Consider the following 26787-nt stretch of genomic DNA (forward strand, 5'->3'; position numbering starts at 1 on the left):
CCCGGAGCCGCGGCGCGGTCGGTGTTGGGATAGGACAGGCAGGGCTGTGCCCCCCGCCCAGTGCTCAGTTAGGAATTTACAGCTTCTCGTTGAAATAGAAACGCTTCTGAGTTACGCTGGAATAAAAGAACTGTCTATGATTGCAGGTTGAACACCAGATAATTGCTTTAATGCGCGGCAGAATTTGTCTCTTGGAGTATGTTGCGTTTCCAAGAGGGCGGTTCGGGTGTGCCAGGCATCTCCTTTGGAAGCGGCTGACTTTGTTCCTTGGGGTTGTGTATGTGAGGGTGGAAATAGGGAAATAAACTTTGTTTTGTGGAAGAACCTGGTGTTGGTTGTTTCCTGTTTTCTTGCCAAGGAGCGGAACCTCATTATGCCAACTTGAACACGTCAGGTGAGTTCTGGTGTCTGTGCTGGCCCGGAATGGGCCTTGAACCATCGCTTTGGGAAAGGGGGAAAAAAACCCTTTCCTAACCTTTGAGCATCTCAACACCTTCGGTTTAGGAGGAAGGGTTTTTCTCCACTCTGCCTTATTTTGCAGCTGGTGGGCAGTGAGGTGTAAGAGGCTCTGGCCTGCAGAGGGGCTGTTGTGAGTGAGCCCCGCTGGGTTTTGTGGCACCGGCGTGTGCTGGGCAGGCTCCCAGGAGAAGCAGCCAGGGATGTGAGGTGACTGCAGGCTGGAGCTGTGCTCCTGTGCATCAGGAAACTGCTGGCATGGCTGTGGCTGCTGTAACCATACGGTGACCAAACCCAACTGAAGGGCTCTTTGTTGCCCAGCAAGGTAAAAGCTCTCCAGGCCATGTTGCTGGGTGGTTAATTTCATCCTGTAGTTGATAAAGAAAATAAAATCCTCAATGCTCTTGATTTAAACTGTCACATGAGAGGGGTTGTCTATCTGGAATGAAATGAACTTGTTTTTGGAACTGATGGTATTGGCCCTTTCTGTGCCCATGTGCTGTGGCTGCCATTAAATTTTCTTTTATTTGATATATAGAATGAGCCAAACGCTGCCAAACCCTCCCAGAAACCATCAGGAAGGCAGGCTGGGAGCTGGTGTGTGGGTGCAGGGCCTGAGGGGTTTGAGGTTCTGGTCCTTCGCTGTTGCTCCTCAGCAGGAATCCAGAATATGTGGATCCAATGGGGGCATTCAGCATCTGGAAGGCATTTAAGAACTTCGGGGTGCTCCTGGACTTGAACCATCAGTCTTGCCTTGCTTCTGTTTCTCGCTGAGGTGACTCAGTTTCACAAGTGCCTGGACGTTTTCTTCTTGTGGTTGAGGGTAGCTATCACCTTGCTGTTTTTTGCAGAAGTGAATGCGGTTTCTGAGTTCCAAGGCTGAGTTTTGCCTCAGGGTGGCTGTGGACGCACAGACCCCGACACGCGGTGAGCACTGTGAAAAACGCCAATCACTTGGTTTTGAAATGTTAAAATTTAAGAGTAATAAAATGGTTATAAAAATAGTAATATAATTAAAATAATAAAATTTGAACATTTGAGGTTAGGACAATATGAGACAATAAAAACAAAGAGATACGGACGTCCGGGGACCTTTTTCTGGGTAGCGCAAGCCCGAAAAAGGACACCGGTTAACAGAGGATTAACCCTTAAGAACAATCGCCTGTTGCATATTCATACATCTCATACATGATGCATAAATTCCATTCAAACACAGGATTCTGTCTGGTCACTGTCAACTTCTTCCTCTTAATCCTCATGCCGTCTTCCTGTCTGAGCGAGGTGGGAGGAAGTTATTTTTCTGCTGATAAGGGAGCAACAAATTCCCTTTCTCTGAAAGATTTAGGTGTCCTGTGGCTCCTATCTGGTGCGAGCCCTTTCCTAAACAAATATCTTGCAGAGTATAATTTCTATTTTAACATTATGTTACAACCTAAAACTACATTTAATACACCACTTAAGAAAATTAATACAACATAATCAATATTCACTTTAACACTTGCGAAAAGCCCATGATCAAATAGAGATTTTTCACAGGAGTGTGTCAAAGCCGTGTGCTTTTTTTTTTTTTGGCTTTTCGCTCCGCTTGGGGCCGCCTCTCTCCCCCGGTGCCGCCCCGCCCGTGCCCGCGGCCGTGCCACGTGGCGGCGCAGGCGCGGCGGCCGCTTCCGCGGGGAGCGGCAGCGCCGGCCGCCCGCAGCCGCCATGAACTTCTTGCGGGGCGTCATGGGCGGCCCCAGCGCCGGCCCGCAGCCCTCGGGAGCCGACACGGTGAGCGGGGGACGGGGGGGGGCCGCGGCGGGGGCCGCGGGGAAGGAGCCGCTCTCCCTTGCGGGCCGTGGGTCGGGAGTGCCGGCTCAGCCCGTGTGCGCTGTACGAGCGTGTTGTACGTGCCCCTTCCAGATCCAGAAGCTGTGCGACCGCGTAGCTTCGTCCACGCTGCTGGATGACCGGAGGGATGCCGTGCGTGCTCTCAAGTCGTTATCCAAGGTACGGGGCCGGCTCGGCGTGGATTTCAAGTGGCTTCGCCAAGTGCTGTTAAAAAGGCTTTGTTTGGTGTCCGGGCTCGACCATTAACCGTTTGCGTTTTCTCCGAACAGAAGTACCGCTTGGAGGTGGGTATCCAGGCCATGGAGCACCTGATCCACGTTCTCCAGACGGACCGGTGAGCATCCCGCGGCTGCGCGGGGCTGCTGGGCTGACCCCGCTCTGCTGCTGACACAGCAGATGCTGACAGCTGGGAGGGCACCTGGGTGTCCGGGAGCGCCTTTGCCACCATGGCTTTTTGTGCTGCTAAACGTCCTCAGAGCCCGTTTGGAGGTAAAAAGAGCAGAATTCCCGGAACTGGGATGAGGGGCAGAAAGACTCAGCTGGTACTTTCACTCTAGAGCTTGTATGTCTTAATGCATTTCAGGGGCATCTCTGCCCTACTGTAGAGAGGTGAGTCCAAACACAGGTGAGTCCAAACAGATCCTGTTAACCCAATTCACTGCTGGGAATGACTCAGATCAGGCTGTTATTGGGCAAAAGGAGAGCTAGACAGGATTAACAGGGAAAGAATAAAGTCAGCAGGGGTGTGTTTTTGCTCGTGTGTGTTAAAAAGCAAGCTGGGTTCAGGCAGACAGGAGAGCAGGACTCTGGGGCTGCTGCTAAGGCAGGTGGCAGAGTCTGAGTGCTCTGTGTGGACTGGAATGTAATACTTATGCAATGCAATACTTACGTTATCCATCCTTGCAATCACTGCTGTACCTGACAGTGCCCACTTGTTGTACTGTGGGACCTGTTTGCAGTCCTTGGATTTCAACTTTTAAGTACTGCACATACTTGGTATTTAGGTAGGCAGATGGATGGGGATAGTAATTTAGTCTGGATTTGGACATCAAGCTGGTCGGTTTCTATGAGACAGTTGTGAGTCTGTGAATACCTGGATGTGCATCCACTGCAAGGAGGAGTGTGTCCTTTGATGATGATTGAGGAGAACCAGGAGAGCTGCAGTTCAGTGTCTGCAAGGAGGCCTCCTGCCCCAGTTGTGGATATGGGATGTGCAGCTCTGCTGACTGAGGCCTTTCTTGCCCGGCCAGTTATGCCAGCTGGGAAGGAGGTCTGAGGCTGCTGTCTGGGCAGGTCTGTGTTATTCCTATTCCGTGGGCTGGGCAGTTCAGTCTGAATGTCTGACCTGCTGCAAACAGTGAAAGGGAAGGTTGTAGGAGTAACTGTCACAGATGTGGAGGCCCTTCAAAAAACTAGGTTAAGGAGCCTACTTTCATCCACTTACCTACTCTGAGGGCAGATTTGAACTTTGAGAAAGGAGGCGGGGCCCTGCTGATCCAGCTGAGAAGGCAACCTGAACTCTTCAGGGCAGGAACCTAAGGCTCTTCAGTGCTTTTGGGGCTCCAGTTGGTCCTTTGGAAATTGTATGCTGGGGTTCTGCACACATATTTGGTGTGACTCAGGCTGCAGCTGAAAGAAAATAACTCCATGGGGGGGTTTTTTGGGGTTTTCAGCTGAAGAAATGCTGGCTTTGAGATATTGCTGGAGTCACTTGCTGTTGCATGTTTGGTGGGCCAGCACATGAGCTGGGCCAAGTGTTGGGTGCTGTGGCTTCTTGGAGAGAGAGTTGTAGTCTCTGTGTGTGATCAGTGCAGGTGTTGGGGTTTGTGTTGCTGTTTGGTGTCAGTAGTGGTAGAAGTGAGGTTTCCTGGACCCTTTCAATGGAAATCAAAACCAGCTGAACGGATTCAGTGGTTGATAAGTGAGTCATGGGCTCAGCTGTCCCCAGAGCCTACTGTGATGGAAGGCTGCTGTTTTGGTGTGTGCCCACAGGTCTGATCTTTGGACCTTTCCAGTGTCCACCTGAAATGCCCTGAAGCTTTCTGCAGGAGGGGAAAATGCTCTTTTCCACCTGTGTTTTTCTCTTTTTTTTGCCCTGCAGCTGCTTAAGAAGAGATGTCAGTGGCTGACTGAAGTTGTTTTCTCACATGTCACTTTGTTCATGTAAATCACGGGCACGTGCTGGCTTGTGGCCCATTGCATGTGTTGCTGTGAAGTTCGGGATGACAGCAGGTTTAATTTTACTAGAAAAATGTTAGTGCTGCCTGTGTCCAGTTCTCAGTTCCCCGTATCCTCGGGTCTTCCTGTGCATTAGTTACAGCCTTTACCCTGAAACAGCAGCATAGCACTTCTGAAGTGGAAGACATCGTTCCACTTGTTACACAGTTCACTTGTAGGTTGCCTGAAGCTCTGTCTCCTGCTCAAGTGCTTAAAACTTGTTCTGTAGCAAACTGATTTCTTTATAAGTTTTCCAGTTCTGTGAATTGGGCATCCTGGAGCCTGAGTCAGCTTTTACATATTACAGATTTATGTGGACTAAAATTATCATGCCACGTGTTTATTTAGTAATAAGAAGTAGTGATCTGGTAGAGGGCTTCTACTGACTTCTTGTTGAGATGTTGTTACATCCCACCAGGGGTTACTTTGAATAAAATTTGGCATGTGACTGTAGAATGGGGCAATACCCCTCAGCTGTTGGTGTGGGAGAAGTCACTGGAGTGAGAAGTCAACCTGATCCTTAACTTCTCTTTGTTTCTACATGTATTAAAAGGGTTTTGAATTTCAGTGTGACAACTGAAGGAGTTGAAAGCACTAATATGTGGACCGAAGAGATGGCCTCTGTTTCCCCAGGGCACAAACCTGGGTTATCCATGTGCAGGACAGGTGTCCTCATTTCCACCTGGTTCTGCTGTGCTGCTCTTGGTGCACCCGGGGGGCCCTGATGCCTCCTTTGGGTGCTGTGGGACATCACCACTGGCAGAGGCAGGTTGGCTGAGGTGCCTTGTGCTGGAGTGTTGCCTTGCACGAAGGCTGCCTCTTATGGATGCCTGAGAAGTCTTGTTTCCTGAATGGTTTTTACTGTACAGTAAAAGCTGGGCAGTTCAGCACAAACAGAGTGATCAATGAGATGTGGGATGTGCTGAGCAGCAGATTGTGGCAAGGCAGTGAACAGCAGAGATGGGATGCTGCTGTCCTCATTTTGGTATGACTAGTCTTTCAACCAGAGAAACAAGGCCTGCTTTTTATCACGTGTATGTTAAATGTGCTTATTCTTTTGGAGGTGCTGTAATTTCCCTATTGAGGGATGTTAAAGAACCCACCAAGCTGCAGCCCTGCTTTTCAAGTTCTCAAGAAAGGCTTTCTTTGTGTTTTTAGGTGTGGATCAGTTTAATTTCTATGAAAAGGGAAGCACAGACTTTGTGGTAGTGTGTTGAATACTAAAATGACAGTGAAGGGAAAGCATGAGCAGGCTAGAGATGTGGTCACACCTGCTAGATGAGGCTGCCTTCATGGACTGAAAGGTGAGGTGGTTGTTCAGGCCTCTGCTCTAAACCGGCCTAGCAGCCTCATGAAATACTAATTTATCTCTGCTGTGGAGGCCCTGCTTGGAATGCCTTGGAGATCAGTAAGTACTTAGAGGCTGGAGTGAGAAGCTTTCTTTGATAGTTTTCTTTTCAGATGCTTGATAGAGTCATGAAAATGCTGTGTGTCTTTCTGCACTTGGATACACTAAACTTTCACTGTGGTTTTAGGCTTGATTTTCCCTTTTTTTTTTTTAACCAACTGCTTTCATTCTTTTGTTTTAAGAGCAAGAAAGCAAGTAGCAGAAATGATGATATAGTTATATTTTCCCCCATAAACTTCTGTGCTGTCTTGGTTGTAGCATAGGGTGTACAGATGGTTCAGCCTTGGTAATGCAGAAGAAACAGGTCTTTCCTGAGAGGAGAGTCTGGGTGTGAGCAGGTGAACTCATGCTTTGGGCTTCCCTACAGCTTCCTGGGGATGCTGGAGTTCAAAACCCTGCAATAATTAGGTTTAGTGGGTTTGGTGACATGGAGGCCACCTGTTTGTCAGAATCCACAGCAGCTGCTGCATTTCCCTGGAGCTCTGAGGTCTGGCTCTGGTTCTGTCTGACAGTGTAGCCGGGAGGGTCCCACCTGGGGAATGCTGAAGCTTGTCTGCATCTTCACTGGGTGATGATCTGGCAAGTTTGAAGTATTCCCAGGGATTTCTGCTGTAATAGGAGCAGGCTGGAGGGAGTGGCTTGGAAAATTCAAGATGTACCTGCAGTGAAGAGTCCTGTGGTCGTCTGGTTTCCCCAGACTTCCTGAGGCTCACCTGAGGGAATGGAACTGGGAAAAGGAGCTTGACTGTTCAGGGAGCAGATAGCTCATGGTGATGTGGTGCTGCAATAAATCTGTGTTTCTTACTTGGCTTGGTGCTGCAAGGGGAACTGCCTGGGCAGAAGAGCAATGTTGTAAGAGTAGTTGGGAATAAGTCATTAAAGAAAAGTGGTTCTTTCGTTTGCAGTTCAGATTCTGAAATAATTGGCTATGCTTTGGATACACTCTACAATGTCATCTCGAATGACCTAGAAGAGGAGGAGCAAGGTAAGCACTTGGTAGTGATGGTTGTATTAACTGTGGCATTGCTGTCCTCGGTGCTTTGTTCAAGTTATCAGCTGTGAGACTGTGATTTACTAATGCTCACCTAGACCTGCTCTGTTTTTGTGTATAGCTCTCAGGGTAATGCTGAAGATCTTGTATGCAGCTTGCATTAAAGTAACACCGGACCTCTTGCTTATTAATTAAAAAAAAAACTTTGTTCTCTGAACAGGAGCCAGGTTGGAGTGGGGTAACTTTTTTTCTATTTAGTAAGTCAGAGTCAAGTCCTTTGCTGTTGGGGAAGGGTAGTTCTGGCTGTTACTGTCAAATGAGACATTAGCATCCCCTAATTAAACAAGGATTTTGAGATGTAAAATCTCAGCTACCTGCAATAAGGTGCCACATGTAAGTGTGAAAACCTTTTTCAGCCCTGCTGTGGCAGTGGAGGAAGAGACTTAGAAAGATTCTACGTGTGAAAATCCATGCCATTCCTACCTGTTTGATTTTTGAAGGCCATTAAACTGGTCTCCAAGGCCAATGAGTGTCATTCTAAACCATGTTTCAAATTGTGCTTGGCTTCCTTGGCTTTCTTTTCCATGTTCCTGCAGTTTCCCATCTTGATGAAAAAGGTTTAGAACAAGATCAGAGTTTGATAGTGCTGGTGAATTCACGTTTGAGGTAGAGGCCTTGAACATGGACTGGAGAAAAGTGTTGGCAAGTTTTTCCCAAGAGCCAAGGATCGTCCAGTTGAGTTGTGTGTGAGAGATGAGCAGGGTTGTGAGGGTTATGGGGTGCCTCAGTTGGACCCCTTCCATCAGAACTTCCCACACGAGTGCAGCTGCTGTAGGAAGCTGGGATGGCTGCTTTGCAAACCTGAGCTTATGCTGTAATTGGTTGTGCTGTGTGGAAAGCTGTTCAACTGGTAAACCTGTCTCTTGTTTATTTTTATTTTGTCTGCACTGACAGATGACTCTGAAGGTAAAAGAACCTTTACTTATATCAATATGGCACTTTGTTTTAGCCCTAGTCACTGCTCCTGCTGCCAACACTTGCTGCTGTTTAAAAAGGACACTGTAGAAACTTGCACTGGAGCTCAGGGAAGGCATTGTGCCTTCTGCTCTCCCCTTACTCTTTGGAGCTCAAGTGTGTTTCCAATTTGACTTCTCCTGTGGCTTGGCATGTTGAATGCCAGCAGGTTCCCAGAGACTGCAGTAATGGTAAATTCTTGCTAACGATGTGAAAGGTGTGCAGCCCCAAACTGGTAGGAGTCTAAGGGACCAAAGTTTGTGAACAGAGCTTCTGTTTGCCCTGAAGCTGCACCCCAGTGCATCAGCTGCATGGGAGCATCCTTCACAGTGTCTCTTTTAAGCAATGCATGTTAAAATATTCACAGTATTCACCTCTACCCTATGCTTTGCATGTTCTCTTTTTAAAACTGATTTTATTTTTAAACTAAATTGTAGTCTGCAGTGCTGCTTGGTAGTGAATTGACCTGATCTTACTAGATGGAAGCTGTTTGCTTTATTGAGATAGCCCTGGGAATGTGTAGATTTAAGGAACAATTACGGGTAGAAGGCTGGTTGGAAGATCTCTGGTGTGAGTGGAAAATGAAGTTTCCCTTTGCTGTTTAGTTTTTTATTAAATGTACTAGAAGAAATACTTGAATAGAAAAAATGTGATTTGGCCCTTTCATAGGAGAATCCTGAGCTAGGGTAAGAAAAACCAATTACAGCCTGAGAGAGGCTGTGCAAGTTGGGTATGCTGCTCAGGTGTTGCTTTAGCACCTGGAGCTTGTGCAAAGGCAACAGTTTTGACTAAATTTTGGCAGTAAATGTTTGGGGTTTCTGGGCTCTCTCCTTGGCCTGTAGCCAGCTCAGGATCTGCAGTCCTTGTGTGATTGATTCCCAGCTGAGTGCCTTTAACTCTACAGCAGCAAGTGCAGGAGCTGAACATGTGTGGAGTTTGTCTTCATTTCTGTAGATGAATATGTGTTAATTGAGGAATGGCCTAGACTTGATAAGACCCTCAGCTTCAGAGAGGTCACAGTAGAACTTTGTCCTGTTAGGTGCTCCGTGCCTGGGCTAGAGGTATTTTTGCACGTAGTCAGTCTTCCCTTTCAACTTTTTTTTTAATATGTTGTAATTTCTATAGCTAGAAATTTAGAGCAGAGTGGTTTTTGGAGGAGCAAATCCCAAGTCAGAAATATACTTGCTTTACTGTTTGTTTTGTTTCTTTCTATTTAAACCAACAGTTGCCCTTTGAATGAGAATTGGTCCTGCTCAGTTTTTCAGCTGACATTCCTTAATTATGTCAACCAGTAGCACCTACAGGCCCCTCTTTTGTGGAGCAGTTATGTAAATTGTCACTCAGCCTAGAAAAATAGCAATGGTGCAGAGATGTTGCGTGCATGGGGTTTGTTGTTTTTGTGGGATACTTTAGCATTTGGTTTTTGTTCATGCAAGTGATGCTTGAAAGAAATCTAATAAGACAACTTATGTGCTAGCCCAATTCTGTGTAACTGTAGGGTAAAGAATGGGATGGCACTCAATTCTGGCACATTTGAAATCAATGCAGATTCCAGGACTGAGAGGTTGTGGTGCTTGTCTGTGACTCTTTTCCCTTCCTTATGTTTAGGTCTTTTTCTGTTGCTAAACCCAATAGAATAATTAAGCTACTTGGGCCAGTTAGCTTTAGATTATTTATATTCCTTACGCTTCAAGGCTCTTGGTGTGAAATGTACTGTACTTTTGTCCATCAGTGTTGGGTACCCATGAGGGGCTTAGTGGAGCTATATGGGGATGTAACTGCTGAGATTTAGAATAATGTAGGGGTTTTGTTTTGTGAAACTTGTTTTGGTGTTTGTTTTGCAAATAATTCAATTAACATTTATAACAGTGACTCAAAATGTTATGGTCACCCCTGGCCTTATTTTAGTAAGAATAAAAATCACAGCTGCTGATGTCGTTCCAGTTGTGTTGCAATGTGTTGGTTTTTGCTGTTACAGAAGAAAACTCAGCAAAACAAGTGGATGATTTGGGGAGTCAGTTCACAGAGATTTTCATTAAGCAGCAAGAAAATGTCACTCTGCTGTTGACTCTGGTGGAGGTGAGTAACTGTGTCGTGCTGAGAGGTGGGTGGTGCTTTACCTGATGGAGAGAGCCATGGTTTTGTCCTTGTGAAGCTGGTGTCAGGGCTGAGGTGTGCCAGCATCCAGTCAAGGTGGGGCTGGAGGTGAGTCAGGGCTGACCTGGGTGAACACCACTGGTGCAGCTTTTAAAGCAGGGGAACATGGAGGAGAATCACAGAACCATCTAGGTTGGAAAAACGCCTCCAGGATCACAGAGTCCAACTGCTAACCCAGCACCACCATGTTCACTGCTAACCTGTGTCCCAAAGTGCCCCATCCACGATTCCTGAACATTTCCAGGGATGACTCCACCGCTGCTCTGGGCAGTCTTTGGAATGCCCAACCACCTTTTGAGATTTCTCTGAATAGCTAATATTTACTTGAGAAAGAGGTTTAGTTCCTTAATTAGAAACAGTTAAAATCATTGCTCCCTAAATAGCAGTGTTTGTCCCTTGCACAAGGATTACTTTTCAGATTAAGTCATTAGGAGACAGTTATGTCTGAGATGCAGTTCAAGTGGGAAGGATGACTGCTTTCCAGCAGCATGATAGTTAACTAATTTTCCAATGCTTTTTGTCTTCATGGACTGCCTTTTTACTTCGAGCTGTTAAAATTTTTGTTCGCAAACTAAGAATATGATTGTGCTTGAGAGAGAGAACAATACAATACTCTATTTTTTTTTCCTTTCCAGTCCAACTTCAGTAAAAAACATGATATTCTATTTTTCCTATATGGAAGCTATGTCATGCTTTGAGCAGTGCTAAGGAACTGTCAGTGTATGTGAGTTACATACTGAGGAGTTTGTTACCTAACATGCTCCTTTCCATCCCTTCAGGAATTTGATTTCCATGTTCGCTGGCCTGGAGTGAAGCTGCTGACATCTCTCTTAAAGCAGCAAGGGCCTCAAGTGCAGCAGATCATTCTGGTCAGCCCCATGGGTGAGTGCTGGAATCCTTGGCTGATTCCCTTGGAGCTTGATGCTCAGCAGATGTGGCAGAGGCCTAGCAGGGTCTCAAGCAAGATGCTTTAAAGACCTGCAGCATGAACAGGCCGCACCTTTTGGTGTGTGTGTTGAAAAGAGGTTTCTCACAGGTGTTTCCCGCCTCATGGATTTGCTGGCAGACTCCAGGGAGGTGATCCGCAATGATGTAAGTGCAGGGGCTCTGCAGGGCCCCCTGGCATCCTCTGGGTCAGTGCAGGGAAGCCCTGCTCTCCGTGGGGTGTGCTGGGGCTGTGCCTGTCATCCTGGCTGAGGATGATGCTGCTGATCCAGCATCCTCCCAGGAGCTGGGACTTGTGAAAAATAATGGAGTTCTATTAAAACCCAGGTTTGATTTCTTTTCTCCTCCACCTGTCAAGGGAGTCCTGCTGTTACAGCAATTGACCAAAAGCAATGCAGCCATACAGAAGATTGTTGCCTTTGAAAATGCCTTTGAGAGACTTCTGGATATCATAACAGAGGAAGGAAACAGCGATGGAGGTACAGTGGACTCTAAGACTGAGCCTTGTGCTTCTGCAACTCTGAGCTCATGTTTCCAGGCTTATCTTCGTGGGTGGTTGGAGCTTGGTCAGGGGTAAAAGGATCACAACTTACAGACTGGTTGTAGCAAAATAAGCAAAACCAGACTGAGCAGCTAGCTGTGTTTTAGTGCCTTTTGAGAAGGTGGTGTCCTTAGTTAAAACATCAGGTCACTCCTCTGAGGGTGTGTGCATCAGTTGGTGTGTTGCTGCTTGGCGTGGGCCTGCGGATGAATCTGCTTGGAATGGCAGTGTCAGATGTGGGTGCTGCATTTGTCACTTACCAGGTTAACCATCTGCATTCTTCCCACGAGATCCTTGGATGCCTGGAGTGGTTGGAAGTAACAGCTTGCTGAGTTCCTTGAGCTGCACCAACAGCTTCAGTTTTCTGGTCAGCTTCTTGAGGAGTCAGTCGCCTGTTGGGAGGAGAAAAGAGTTTTAAAAAGGAGCAAAAAACAATTCAGCATTTGAGGGCTTGTTTTTTTGCTGTCAATATGTGATGCAATTACTACAGTCTGTTTCAGTAGCATGACAGGTTGCTGTTCCATGACCTTTCTGTGGGCTGCAGGAACAGTTACTGCTTCTCTCCCAGCTGTATTATTCCAGGTATTTTGGCATGGGAATATTCAGCAAGCCTTTGATTTAAAGCTGCTATTTTTAGGCAGCTAATATTTTTAGGGAACTTGTTATGTAAATTCCTACATGCTAAGACTTCTCTGCTTTCCCCCCTGCTACTTATCTGTTTCTCTGATGGGAGGAGCCTTTATCCAAGTGTAACTCGAGAACTAAAAAGTAGATTAGAAATAAGTTGAAGATGGTAGCCAGTGATGGTAGAGAATGAATATGCGAGCCAGGAGGAGGTGCTGTCTCAGAATCACGATGGAGTTCAGGAGGAACTTGATTTGAGTGCATTACCTGCAGTGTAGTTTGTTTACATTTCAGGCAGTGTAGTCTGATTCTGGAGCAGGGGAACTTCTGGCCTCAAATTAATGGTGAGGGTTTATTAGCAGTTTTTCTCATTCACCCACTTAACTGGTATGAGCTGTACATGCTTTGGGGGTTTGCTTTGGACTTGTGGGAGAAAAACAGCTATGGTTTCACAAGGGTCCTAGTTATTGATCCAAGCCAAATGTGTGTTAAGAATGAGGAGCTCAGAAATGCATGCTCTGTTCTGTCTAGAACATCCTCAGTGTATGGACTAGGTAATTTGTTTCCATGTGGTGTATTCTGATACTTTGTTCCATCAGGCATTGTGGTGGAAGACTGTCTCCTCCTGCTGCAAAACTTGTTGAAAAACAACAATTCCAATCAGAATTTCTTCAAGGAAGGTTCCTACATCCAGCGCATGAAGCCTTGGTTTGAGGTTGGAGATGACAACTGTGGGTGGTCTGCACAGAAAGTAACTAATCTTCACCTGATGCTGCAGGTGAGATGCTGTTACAGCTCCTCATTACCCATGTCAGCTCTTGTGCCGTGGGAAGTGCCACGTCACAACTGTGCAATCCAGGTCTGCAGCTCAGAATTAGCTACCAGTGCTCTTGAGCTGTGCTGCTTTCAGCACAAACCCTGTCACGGGTGAGTCTGTGGTGGCTGGCATATCACATCGCTTGATGTCACCTGAGATGTAACAGATTTAAACTAAGAACATCATTAGGGCTGTTCTATGTAAAGAATCCCCTGGTATAAAACTGAAAACCAAGCATCCATACGTAGCAACGAGAGAAACATTCTCTTCATTGTCTCCCATGTCCATTTTTAGGAGTAATTCTGTTTTTTAGTGAAAGCACACACGAGTTTGGTTTTGCATTCAGGGGGTCCCAGGCTCTGTTCACGTGGCTGTGTTTCCTCCTCCGCAGCTTGTGCGGGTTCTGGTGTCCCCCACCAACCCTCCTGGTGCCACCAGCAGCTGCCAGAAGGCCATGTTCCACTGCGGGCTCCTGCAGCAGCTCTGCACCATCCTCATGGCGACTGGCGTTCCTGCTGATATCCTCACGGAGGTAAGAGGGGCAGGGCATGGAGGGCTGGGAACAGCAGTCTGCAGGGACAGCCAGCCCCTGCAGAGACTAACTCAGTGTTTGCTGAGCACCTGTTTAACATGCCAGAGGTGTCAGCTTCCTCTGTGGGCACTGTAAATGGGAGTCGTTTACGTTGGTGAATTTCTGCTGTTCTGCAGTCAGAAAGGATTTGGATTTGCCTATTTTTTTTTTCCTTTAGATTTCAGCATATCCCAGAGCAGCTGAATTGATTAACAACTTTTCCATCTCCGTGTTTGGGGGTGGGTTTATTGCTGTTTTTATTTTTGGGAGAGTCTGCAGGTACTCTAATTTGATAGGTTTCCAGTGATGAGGGGTTTTAGCTTTCATAAAGCCCTGCTAGCAGTGTAGGATGAGGGATTTTTCTCTTGATAAAACCATGTTCTTGGATTGAGTGTGGACTCTCCTCTATTCCAGTTGTTAAATTCTTACAAGGCTTCACCCTTTCACTTTTTGAAGATGTGCAGTTTAGCTGTTATTTTGCTGTCATAGAAAAACTGACCTGGCATACAAAGTGAAGCTGGAAGGTGACTGAGCGTTGTGTCCCTTAAGCTTTGCTTAGCATCTTTTGCTCAGCTGTTAAATGCCTTGATCTCATGCACACTGGTTTTACTTAAGTCTCTGAGCTGAGACTTTTTATGTGCTTCTTGCTACTGAACTGTCAGGGTAAAGTGGCATAGTTTTGAAAGCTCTAGGTGGTAGACCATGGCTCAGATTTCAACATGGGTTTAACCTTCTTCTCTGCCTTTCCCCTAGACCATTAATACTGTGTCGGAGGTCATCCGAGGATGCCAGACAAATCAAGATTACTTTGCCTCTGTAAATGCACCTTCTAATCCACCAAGGTAGAGGAAGAAAAGTGTTTTAACTCTGTTAGGTGATGAGGCAGTGGTATGGGCAATCAAAAAGATTTTTTAAATTCCACACTTGGAATTATGACCTGGAGTAAGAGCTTCAAGTTGATGTAGGGTGTGTTGGCTACAGCATTAAGGTGTCAGGTGTGTTTGCAGAGAGATGAGGCCTAGAACTGGGATTGTGTGGCACCTGAAAAACAAATCACCAATGACTGAAAAATTCCTTCATCAGGATGAGCTGCTGTTGCTGTCAGCCAGAGGGTAGTCCAAAGAGGACTTAGATGCAAGGGAAATGGATAACCAATCTCTTATTTTGTGTATAAATAACTGAAAAACTTTCAACACCTTGGGTTTTAATACCCTTGTTTGAAATAGTAATAGGTGCAGCGGTAGGCCACAGTAGCTTTCCTTATCCCTGAAATAAATCCATGCTATAGACCTGCAGCTGTTCTCATTTACAGTTCAGGTCTCAGCTTTTCCTTGCTTAGTGCTCTGCTCTTCCTTGCTTTCCCAACAGGCCCGCAATCGTAGTGCTGCTCATGTCCATGGTAAACGAGAGGCAGCCGTTCGTGCTGCGCTGTGCTGTTCTCTACTGCTTCCAGTGCTTTCTGTACAAAAACCAAAAAGGACAAGGAGAAATCGTCTCAACGCTCCTGCCATCCACCATCGACGGTAGGCCAGGGCACCATCTCTGGGCTCTGAGCGAGCACCTGTGCAGTGCACCACCTGATGTCTCACGAGGAATTATTTACCAGGGGCTGGTCCGGGCAGGCTGACTTGGTTTAGATTCATCTAAGATGTCACTAGTTTGTTTTTCTGTGTTCTAGCTGTGTTGTCTGAACTGTTTTCTGTGGCTTGTTTTCATCTCCCTCATGCCTCTTGGCCACTCCGGTAGCTACAGGTAACTCTGTCTCGGCGGGTCAGCTGCTCTGCGGGGGCCTCTTCTCCACGGACTCGCTGTCCAACTGGTGTGCTGCCGTGGCCCTGGCCCACGCCCTGCAGGAGAACGCCACGCTCAAGGAGCAGCTGCTGCGGGTGCAGCTGGCCACCAGCATCGGCAACCCGCCCGTGTCGCTGCTGCAGCAGTGCACCAACATCCTCTCGCAGGTACGGCACCGCTGCGGCTCCGGGTGGCGGGGACAGCGTCCCTGCTCGGCAGGGCGTGCCGGGGACACGAGCGTTGGCTTGGTAAGGAGGAGAGGTCTCTTTTGCAGGCTGGTTTTTAAGCTTTGTTTGAAGCTCCGTGAGCAGATCTTGCTTTTCCATCAGATTGCTCCGTGGTGCTGCCTGTTCTCAGGTGGCTCCAAAGCATCCAGGTCCTAGCCTTGTTTTTTAAACCACGTTTAACTGGCAGAATCCCCACTCATGTTTTTTGCTGAAGAAGTGTCTGGTATTTAACTTGAACCTGCTAACTGGAAACATCATTAAAAAAAAAACAAAACAGCCTGTCATGTATTGGTTGACTTTGCTATGCCAAGATAAAACTTTTCTGAGCTTGTTCAACATGTTAATGCCTGGCTTGGCAAATGTCAAGTGAATGAAGTTCAGCTCCTGGCCCATGCCTCCTTGTGACACTGACCTGTGTTAGAACCACTCGGGGACAAAGCCTGCTAGTAGGGAGTTGGTTAACTCTGGTTGCAATTAGACTTTGCTGCAGGTGAAAATAACAGCTGGAGTTCTGAGCTTGTTCCTATGACTTTTCTCCTGCTTTAGCTAAAAATAGCCAGTATCCATTTTTATCCTGTTCCTGGAATTGGTGTAAGGTAAATTTGAGTCAGTAGAAATGCTTGTGCCTCTTCAGCACTACATGACAAAAGGGATTCAGATATGGGGGGATGTTTGTGGAATGTTGCACTTGAAGGTTCTCAAGTAATATGTGTGTAACTTGCAGGGTGATAAGATCGACAGACGGGTATGTATTTTTTGGCACAGCTTGTGCATTTTCCTGCCAAAAGCAGGCCTTTCCCTCTTGTCTGGGGTCTGCTGGGGAGAATTCCTTTAACTGCTTTTTGATGTGTTTCCACTTACAGCTTTGTGTTGCAGTGGTTTGGGTTTTCCCTGGCATAACAAACTTGGTGCCTCCAGGGGAATCTCTGGGGGTGCTCCCATAACTATGGGATATGTATCTTGGGCAGCACGGGTGCTTTCTTTCTTGGGGAGCAGACTAATGGACCATCTGTTCACATAATAGGTGGGGTTTCTTCTAAGGAAAACTGCAACTGTTAGGAATAGTGTTTTCTGAAGGGCCTGTAGCAAACACTGGTACCATCAGAAGTGGGGATGTGCTGCTGATGTCCCGACTGCTAGAGGAAAAACCCTTTAGCCTGCAAATTGTGGATAGCAGGGATCTCATTATGAACAGGTGATCCCTGCAGAGTTGTTTGATTTCCAGGCTGCTGCTTAAAACACAGCTGAGTTGGTTATTGGCGGCACAAAAAAAAAAAGTATTTCTGCTGTGGAATTGTTTTATTTTACCCTGTTGGTCACAGCTCAGTGTTGTTACCAGCTCTGAACTGTGGAACAGCAGCCATGGGGAGCTGTTACCTGTCAGAATAGGAGCTATTATCATGGTATGTCTAGAACACAGCTGTTTTTAGAGAGGATGTTTCGGGCTGTGTGAAAGTCCTTAGGCAGAGCACATCAATTTAAGCTCTGAGCAGCAAGCAGTGCTTGAGAATAAACGTGGTTTGCAGCTGCTTCCAGCACATGGGTGTGCTGAAGTGTTGGGCTGCACAAAAAAAACTCCCTGTTTCTCAGGAGGGAAGCAAGGCTGGAGAAGGCTGAGGTATGGCCATGTGCCATAGGGGCACTGCCAGTTACAGGGGTTATTCCCAGTGTGCATGGGCGGGCAAATCCTGCTGGGACAAACCAGTGTTTGTAAGTGGGGCAGGGAAGACTTTCCTTGCTTGCCATCTGAATGGTGACTGTTGGAAGAGACGGGTGCATGTCTTAGCTCAGCTGGGCCTGAATACCTGCAGCTGAGACATAATTGGTAATAGTAGATTGGGAGATGAAAACTAATTTGGTCTGTCTAAGATGAATAAAATTCTACAGTTAGCATTTGCTGTGCTAGCTTAATGTGCATATTGTCTGAACCAAAGACCATTACAAAATTGTTTTTCACTCAGAAAATAATACTAGGAACACCTGGCAGTTTTAAGTCAGCAGGGTAGGTCTTGGTGATGCATCTTTTCCAGGGAATCTTTGTGACTAAATATACACCTTGTTCCTTCTTTTAAAGGGGTTTTGTGTATGTTCCTTCATGTCACCCTTGTATTAAAAATGCAGAACTAACACGTTTTGGTTTTATACTGGTGCTGATTTGCATTGAGTAATATTTCACACCTGTGTGGCTTGCTGGTTTGCTCTGAGAACAGTTCTACATGAATGGTTTGATCCTTGTTTTATCTAAGCATTAAAGCTGTTCAGTATAACTAACAAATGGGTGTTTGGAAAGACATGACTTGGAGTTCATGAAACAATAAGGTGGAAGTAGGTGAGTTCTGATCCAATACAGCTTGGGTTTGTATTTTAGTCCTCTCTATGGAAAGGTAATGATGGGGTGTTTGTTCTTCACAGGGCAGCAAAGTACAGACCAGGGTTGGACTACTGATGTTGCTTTGTACGTGGCTGAGCAACTGCTCCATTGCTGTCACCCACTTCCTTCACAACCCAGCCAACGTGCCTTTTGTATCCTTTGCCCTGCTTGCAGAGTGGAACCCCCTGCTTAGCCACCAGCTGGCTTATTCCTGTTCAGGTTAAATGTTTGTCTAGGTCAGTTTGTGGGCTTTCTGGGCCAAGAGACCAAATGAGCCTTTAGTTGCCAGTGCTCTGTGTACACTGGCTTGTGTGTAAGATGCACATACCAAACTAGTGTGGAAAACTGTCTCAGTCTGCCAGCCAAGTGAATTCTTAGTGCAACAAGCCTCTTGGTTTTAGTGTGAATTAAACTTACACTCAGGAGGCAAGAAGAATGCTTTGTACTTCCATTAAATACTCTGTTTGCTTTTCAGGCAAAAACTCGTCAAATGCATGAGCACATAAAGCTAAACTGGCACCTTTATCTGCACTGCAGGTGTGCTCTGGAACAAGAAAATCTCTCAGGTTAAACAGACAGCTACTGAGAAATATATGGAAAACTACTGATCACCCGACTCCTTCAAAACAGGACTTAACTCTGCAAGGGTTTTGTCAGCTCTTTTGTCTTGCTTCCTAACAAAGCTTGGGTTGGTGTGTAAATAAAAGGGAATGTATAGAAGGAAGAGTGTTACAAGTGTTGTGATGATGAAGTATCTCCAATATCCTTATCAAGAGTTCTAGCTCACAGGGCAGATAGCTGAAAACCTTGGGGAAGAGGAGCAGCTTGTCCAAGGCCTGTGTGCACTTTTGCTTGGCATTTCCATCTACTACAATGACAATTCCCTTGAGAATTACAGGAAGTAAGTATGATGGAGAAATAACAGGACTGTAGGAAAGGTTCTGGGAAAGGCAGGTGGTGGTTCAAGAGGCTTTCAAGTGGGACAGCAGTGGGATTAAGACTTGAGACAGATAATAGTTGAGTCTGCAGAAACCACCTTGGCAGAACGATGGGTTCTCTTCTTGTCCTGTTGTTGCCCTGGCATTGATTTGTCTCTTTCTTGTAGAGAGAAACTGAAGCAGCTGATTGAGAAGAGGATTGGCAGGGAGAACTTCATTGAGAAGCTTGGCTTCATTAGCAAACATGAACTTTATTCCAGAGCTGCTCAAAAACCTCAGCCTAGTTTCTCTAGTCCAGACCACATGATGTTTGACCATGAATTTACAAAGCTGGTGAAGGAATTGGAAGGTGAGATGTTAGGCTCATTTTTCTAGGTTTTGTCATGTACTGATGGATGAGCTACCAAACACATTGTGTTACTCTTGAAAGTAGTGTGATGACACTAAAGATTATGGTAATAGCTGTAAGTAATCATGTACCCAAGTTGCAGTTTCAGTGTTAAGTAAAAATACTCTTAACTGGATTACCTGGTATTCTTAGGTGAAATGATGATCAGTAGATTTTGGGAGTTACCACACTGGCCAAGAGGTGTTTACCTCTGCTCACACAGAAACTCAAGCACATAAAATGGTCATTTAGAAGCTTCATTTGTTGAAGCACATAATCCAGACAGTTGCTGTTTCTAATTGATAAGTAAAAAAGGCGAATGCGGAAATTCTTGGCTTGCTAGGAAATGGACACTTGCTTTAGTGTGTGCTTCATGGGTTGTCATCAGTCTCACATCTGATGGGTGTCCTGTTTGTTAATATTGCTCTAAACTTAAATCAGTCTAGAGAAAGAACAATCCTTAGAGCAGCAGTGGTAAAGATGGATTTGCCCAAGCAGTTTCATCTGCATGTGGCTCTTGCATTCCGAAGTCTTTAACTTATTTGCAGAAAGATTTGGGCTGCAGCTGTAGTGGAGCCAGGGTGCAAGTAAGAACACAGCTTTTTTTCACAGGAATTACTCAAAACACCCACTTACTTATCTGGAACAGAGAAAAGCAGTAAATGTGCAAGCTGCAATACAGTCACCATTTCTATTAAATCTGTGACAAGCCGTGTTTTAATGTGCAGGTTGAGTTTGTAATGCAGTGAACTCAAACTGTGAGACTGTTGTGAGGACAAAGATGTGAACTGGGCTCCAGCTGACAGAAACTGTTCTTTACAGGTGTCATAAGTAAAGCAATTTACAAGTCCAGCGAGGAAGATAAAAAGGAAGAGGAGGTGAAGAAGACATTGGAACAGCATGACAACATTGTGACTCACTACAAAAAAGTCATTAGAGAGCAGGTAAGAGGGAGCACATACATGTGCCTCTACAATCAATTGGTTTTGACTTTTGGAGGCACTGCAGTGCACCTCAATCCCCCTTGTTCCAAAACAAGTAACAGGGTCTCTAGCAATGCAGAAATGCTTCTAACAACACTCATGTCAGGATTCCACTGAAATGTCAGTGTTTGGAACACTGGTAAAGGTCTTTTTTCCCTTGGACCACGTGCTCTCACCTGTGTTGGAGTGTTTTCAAATGAGGTACTGGAGAACTTGCAGCCCTTCAGAGATACAGTTCTTAGTTCTGTGCTCCCACTTGGACAGATGAAATTGGCTGAATGAAGAAATGGTTTGTTAGTGAAGTTTGGGTACACCTGCTGGGATTGGACTCTTAAAACCTTTTTCCAGGGGTAGTTAACTTGTATGGATACTGCAGCTTAGATGGAGAAGTAGAGGAACAAAGCTAATTTAATTTAAACTTCCAGTGGGTAACTGAGGCAGGTGCTCTGTGTTCAGAGATCCAAGCATGGGGTACATGAGGCATTAGGGATGCTTTGGAACTTCCAGAGGCTTTACTGAGCATGCCATGTGTGTAGTTACTTCTTTAAAGACTCCTGAAGTAGTAGACAAAATAAATGCAGGCTTTAGTACGCTAGATGGAAATTACAATCAGCCCATTTCCCACCTTTCCATTTTCCCTCCTGTTATTGGTGTGACAGGCTGCTGCTGTGTTTGCCAGGTGTTTTTCCTAGGCATAGTTAGCTAGGTTTGCAGGGGGCTTTCCTGCTCATCTGTCCTGGGCAGCACCGAGTGCTGGAGCTCAGGTTTTGCTGCTTTCCTTCACCTTCCTGACAGAACTGCATTCAAGAGTTACTGCTATGACTACATCTATGACTACTGTATGTATATTGTATGGTGCTTTATTTTTCTTTCACAGGACCAGGAGCTTGAAGAACTAAAACAACGAATCAACACTTTAACATCTCAAAATGAACAGCTCCAGGCTACAGTCACACAGCAAGTGTCTCAGATCCAACAGCATAAGGACCAGTATAATCTCCTGAAAGTACAGCTAGGTAGGCTTCATGAGTGACAATAGGAAATGATCTTGCTTGTGCAGAGATGTTGTGGCTTCTGGCGAGCTGCAGCAGAGCTGCAGCAGAGCTCCAGCCTTGCAGGAGTATAAGCTGACACTTGCTGTGAGAACTGCTGGCTGCCAGGGAGCTGCTGGGAGAGGCTGCCTCTGCCTTGGGTCAAGTCACTCCTAACCAGTTGCTGCCTGTCCAGGTTCAGAACGTGACCAGATGGGCCCTGGAGTGGGCTGGAGTTTGAGTCTGGAATGCAGGTGTGAACTGGGGAAGATGGTCTGGTTGATGTAAAGATGAAGCCTGTTACTGTCACTAGAAAAATTGCTAATTTAGTGTGTAAATCAGGGCACTATGTTCTCCTTATCCCAGGGTCAAAATGCCTGGTAAGGTGTACATGACATGATTAAAAATACCCAAACTGCCTTCAAGATTACTTATCATTAAAAACATGTAAGGAATCAATTACCTTCGAGATTTATCCATGCTGTTACTTTTGGGTGAACAGAATGGCTGAAGCAGCAGGGAGCACACATACGTGAAGGAATGGCAAATGAGAGCTCTTCATTGTTTATTCTGTTTCATATGTAGAGAATTCTTAACTACTGTGCTTTGGTCCTTTAGTTAGAATGAGAAGGGCTTGTGGGGCAGGATGGGTAACAAGTACTTTGATTGGTCTGCTGGAAACCAAGTTACAGAACTGCTTGTCTGACCTTGGTTGTAACCTCTTGCTGTTTAGGAAAGGACCCCCAGCATCATAATTCCCATGGTGACACATTGCAGATGAATGGCATTCAGACAGAAGAAGTGAGCAAATTGAAAGAGGAACTGGAAGAATGGAAAAACAAGCATGAGCTGCTGCAAGGGCAGTTAAAGGAAAAGGATTCTGTGATTGAAAAATTGGTAAGTGCTGCATTTGCACTGGTGAGAGGTCCTTGTGCCCTCACCTCAGAGCTCACCACCAGCTGCTCTCATTAGAGAGCTTTGATGTGCACTGCTCAGCCTGCTTGCAGCTCCTTTGCTGGGAATTTGGTAATACAAGAACAGCTGTGAGTTTTTTGATGGCATGACTACATTGAGAATTCTAGTACTAAAACTGATTTTTTTTCCCCCCCCATTTTTCTTTCAGAATTCTTCCCAGTTGGAAATGGGAGCTACAGAGCAGTCTTTACAGACCAGCAGATTTGGTGGCTTGGAGCACAGCAATGAGCTACAGAAGGTGAACCTGTGCAGCTGAACAAGCATAGCTTGGGATGGGAGGGGAGCTTTACTCCTCAGGAAGGAGCATTGGTTCCTGAATGTGTTGCTGTTTTGCATCAGGCATCTTTGTGATAATGGTCCTAATCTTGGGGCATCAGGTTTATGTATCTAAAAATGAATCGGTTGTTTTCACTAAGCAGGTTTGAGCCAGCAGAAGGCACTTACACTGACTTGCAAAATGTGTTTATCCAGTTCAGAATGTATGTTTAAATGTTAATATGAGAATTTGCAGTTACTAGATGTACAGCACAGAGTAAATAACTGGAGATTCAGTTCTGTAAGGTAGCTGTTGCTCAGAAAATACCTGGTGGAGTTCCTCTGTTTGGAGAGCTCATGGTGCCTGGATTAATAAGTCCCCATGGATTTCTGCACTGAGAGGGGCAATGCAGAGGACACCAGTGGGAGTGCAAGTGGTGTCAAACACCTCTGTATAAGTGACTGAGGCTCAGACAGGTGCCTTGGCTGGGCATTCCGCAGAAGAGGGGTTGGAAGAGCAGGGTGGACAATGGTGCTTGTTGCTGTCCAGCCTTGTCATTTAAGGGAAGAGCTGATGTGGTCTCACTGAGAGGCACCTCTCCTCTTACATTTGCTAGTATGAAGCAGTTAGTGTGGGAGCATTTAACCTCAGGAAAATTTCATGTGAATGTGTTTTATCAAATTAACTGACAAGTTTTGTCTCTGCTTCCCAAAGGAGTTAGAAATGCTCAGGAGTCAGATCCAACTGCAGTCTGCGGAAATCTCTAAGCTTCAGATGGAGAATCAAAAGCTACAAGTGATGGTACTGGTGAATTATTCTTTCTTCTATCTATGGGAACTAAATCTTCAAGGCTTGCCTTCCTGCTACTGCCTGTAGCTACTTTCCTAAACCAAGCTCCTTTTAAGTGCACACATCAGTAAGTGATTCCAACAGGGTTTCAAATCAAAGTCAGGAGTTACCCAGACAAATCCTTCATGAGCATAGAGGGGACTTTTAGTCAAAGCACTGGTCCTTGGCATTTTTAAACAATTATAAACTACTGGCTGTTCCAAGCTTATGCTCTAATTAAAGTAAATAGCCTTTGTGAGACACAACTGTGATATCTTACACATGAGAGAGATCATTATTCTTAAAAGCAGTTGCGGATTCTAATATGAAAGTTCATGTCTAGTTGAAAGGCCAATGATAGGGGCATCTGTCTGTGCAGGCCTCCAAATGCTGCAGAGGTTTTTTTGGCTGTGTACTGGACTGAGGAGGCAGTAAAGCCTTGTGGCTATATAAATGTGACTGTCTCCAAAACTACTAAACTGCTTTAGCAAGGCAATGTGGACTACAGAGCCTGAACAAGTTGTGTGAACATGTTCCAGACACTTGCACAGCAGAGCCAAGCAGTCAGTCGTGCTGCAGGAAGAGGGGCCCCAGAAGCAGCTGCTGTCAAACACGTGTTCACTGTAAGCACACTGGGAGAGGCAGACTCAGCTGCTGGCAGGGGACATGCCACTGCACACGTGCTGGCCATGTGTGCTTGTGATCATGCTTTGGAGGCAGAGGTGTGTCCCAGTGTCCCTCCAGCTGTCAGGCCACCTCACAGCCATCCTACTTCCTACTGCCTCCCTTCCTTGGAGGACTGGCTTAAGTGTGCTCCAGCTGGAGAGGCATTGGTCTCAAATTTGTGCCATGTGGAGGCTGTAGCTGACAGGCAGCTGCCACATTTTGGAAATAACTTTGTGTAGGGCTGACTGAGATCAAAATGTTGCTATTTTTAGTAGCCTTATGCAAAGAACTGGAACTTCAGCCTAATAAATTGGATCTTTAGCCTAATAAAAAGACTTCTGTGGCACTGCAGAAATATCAGAGCCTAGGTAGATTGCTTGTAATAGGATTTCCCTAGGGAAAAAACAACAAGTCTTTCAAGTGCAGCTGCTATGAAATAAAGGTTTTGCTCTGTCTTCTTGTTGCTGTGTACATGTGTGTATGAGTCTGAGACCCGAGGAAGCACAGATGTGTTTGCTGATGCCTTGCAGCGTGGGGTGTATGTCATCACCATGCCTCAGCTATGCTGTCAAAAGAGAATATGCTTTTAAGAACGTGACTCTGTAATGTCTCAGCTTGTTGTCTTAGTGTGTGCAACACTGAGGGGGGAATTCCTTGTCCACAGAATACAGCTGCAGATCCCATGTTAGGAGACAGTGGTGCAACAGCAGCAACAAGCTCGGAATCTGAGGCACGACTGGAGCAAGAAATCAAAGAGCTGAAGGTGGGTAGTGGGTGAGCACCAAACCAAGCCAGTGGGTACTCAGCCTTCAATGAGAAGGCCTCTGCAGTAGGCAGGGCTGGTGCAAGTGGTTGTTTCCTCAGCATCCTCAGTGTTTCAGGCTCTGGAAGGGAAGCTGCATGTCTCCTTCATTTTTCACCTGGGAAATAAAAATTTGTCTGTCTTTAAGGCCTTGGTAAGGACAGTCTAGGGTGTAGCTTTACTCTGATGCAGACAATGCCGTTTGACTGGGAAGAAGGTAAACACTGTTAATATTTGTTCCTGCTTTATCCAAGCTGTGTTAGTTTGTGTAAGGATGTGTAAGTGTGTGTGGGAACAAGGTCACAGGAGCTGCTGAAGGTTGTGTACAGGATGTGTTTGAAGGATGCAGGGCTTCAGCTTTACCTATGCTTGTATTGTAATTTGATGTGGGATTTTCCCTGTTGCCAGAGTCAAGTCAAGGCCCTTTCTGAGGAGAAGGAATCACTGAAGCAGCAGCTGGACTCATCCACTAGCACAGTTGCTATACTGCAAGATAAGAACAGTAGACTGGAGCGAGAAGTTGCAGAATCCAAGAAAGAACAGGATGATCTCCTGGTGCTTTTGGCTGACCAGGATCAGAAAATAGCTGCACAGAAGATGAAGTTGAAGGACTTTGGTGTAGCGGTAAGCAAAGGAATGGATCTGGGGAGTTCTTGGGTCTGAGACAGGCCTGGGCATGGTAATCCTGGACCCAGAAAGTCTTGTGGGGCCCCTTTCTGTAGAGGGAGGTTGAATCTATCAGTTACTTTTTCAACAACTTCTGGCAGCCATCAGAGAAAGCTGACCACTGCCTGTTGTCCCCAGTGGTCAGCCACTTCTCTCTTCAGCAGACAAGTGAAGAACTATGGACATTGCAAGATGACTGTTGCATTTAATAAGCATTAATTTATGTGGCATAGTCGTTTTAGGTTGTCTTTAAGTTTATTTGCACTCAGCATTTGTCCTGCCTTCAAAAGGTTGGATCAGAATAAGGGATATTACTGCTCACAATAGATCTTGTATTTCAGGTTGAAGATGAAGATGATACTGAATCTGGAGATCAGGGAGATGAAGATGAGGATGGAGATGAAGAGGAACAAGATGAGAATGCTTGAAAACTAGAATTGGATACTAGAAAAAAACCCCATGAAAACTAGATTGCATTGTTTTTGGGGAAAAAATCGATTACTGATGTACAAAGGAAGACATCTGCTTATGGGAAGCAGATGGGGAAATGACAACCATGGGCCTAGTTATAAGTTACTCAAGTGTTGGAAAATCCTTTGTACTAGGTAAAGCAAACAAAAATCACAGTTTCAGTTCTACATGAATATCCCAGGTTGTACTTGTTTAGAAGTTGCTTGATACACTGTTTAAAGCAGGGAATGACAATGTTGCTGCCTTGGTTCATTGTCATTGACGGTTCTGTGCATTTGTCTATGGTTTTAACTTCCTTGAGCTCTTAACATAATTAAATACAAAAGTATTTGGTTTAACATCTCTCACATGGAGTCATTCCCCCTGCCTTCAGCATGGAGCTTCAGTGTAGTTTGTGGCTTCCTCTCAAGAGCAGTGGGAGGCAGAAGGGTGGGGGTGGCCTCTGCCAGCCCAGGGTCTGGCTCTGGTGTGTGCCTGGACACTGCCCTGGCTGCACTTGCTCCCTCCTGGGGAGCCACAGTGCCAACAGCAGGGCAGAGTTTTCACTGGAAGCTGTGCAAGAGATGTAGCCTTGGGATGAAGAATTGCTGTGGAAAACAAAGACCAGTGCACTGAAAGAGCTAAAGTGCTACTGAGTCAGCATAAATCCAAGTTAAAATCTTATTGACTGCTTCAGTAAGGAAATGAAAACTACTCTGATTTATATAATTTATTGGCTCTTTATGAGTAAATAAAAGATGAAATTTTAAAAGAAAACAGAATGTTAAATGCATCAAATTCTTTTCTTTTTGGTAATAAAGAGAATGTGTCTACTTTGTCCTCA

General features: G+C 45.7%; 1 protein-coding gene across 7 annotated transcripts; it reads left to right on the plus strand.

Moving 5' to 3' along the window:
• Nucleotides 1–2096: 2096 nt before the first annotated feature.
• Nucleotides 2097–26787, plus strand: USO1 (USO1 vesicle transport factor). Of its 7 annotated transcripts, none has more exons than XM_039701907.1 (26): nt 2097–2226; nt 2359–2445; nt 2556–2620; nt 6817–6896; nt 7857–7868; nt 9895–9995; nt 10853–10955; nt 11110–11165; nt 11377–11497; nt 12783–12961; nt 13392–13532; nt 14325–14413; nt 14940–15094; nt 15318–15529; nt 16314–16334; nt 18002–18112; nt 18743–18861; nt 19066–19247; nt 20109–20230; nt 21147–21285; nt 22034–22197; nt 22424–22513; nt 23246–23332; nt 24690–24788; nt 25236–25451; nt 25835–26787. In XM_039701907.1, exons 1-26 carry the CDS (start codon nt 2161–2163, stop codon nt 25919–25921), a joined length of 2904 nt encoding a protein of 967 aa, XP_039557841.1. In that variant the 5' UTR covers nt 2097–2160; the 3' UTR covers nt 25922–26787. The 7 variants fall into 7 exon arrangements, with proteins under 7 accessions (XP_039557841.1, XP_039557842.1, XP_039557844.1 ...); XM_039701908.1 differs by having other exon boundaries at nt 15324–15529; XM_039701910.1 differs by lacking the exon at nt 16314–16334.

Source organism: Passer montanus, unplaced genomic scaffold (assembly GCF_014805655.1).
Source record: "Passer montanus isolate IOZ18808 unplaced genomic scaffold, ASM1480565v1 scaffold150, whole genome shotgun sequence".
NCBI lineage: Eukaryota > Metazoa > Chordata > Aves > Passeriformes > Passeridae > Passer > Passer montanus.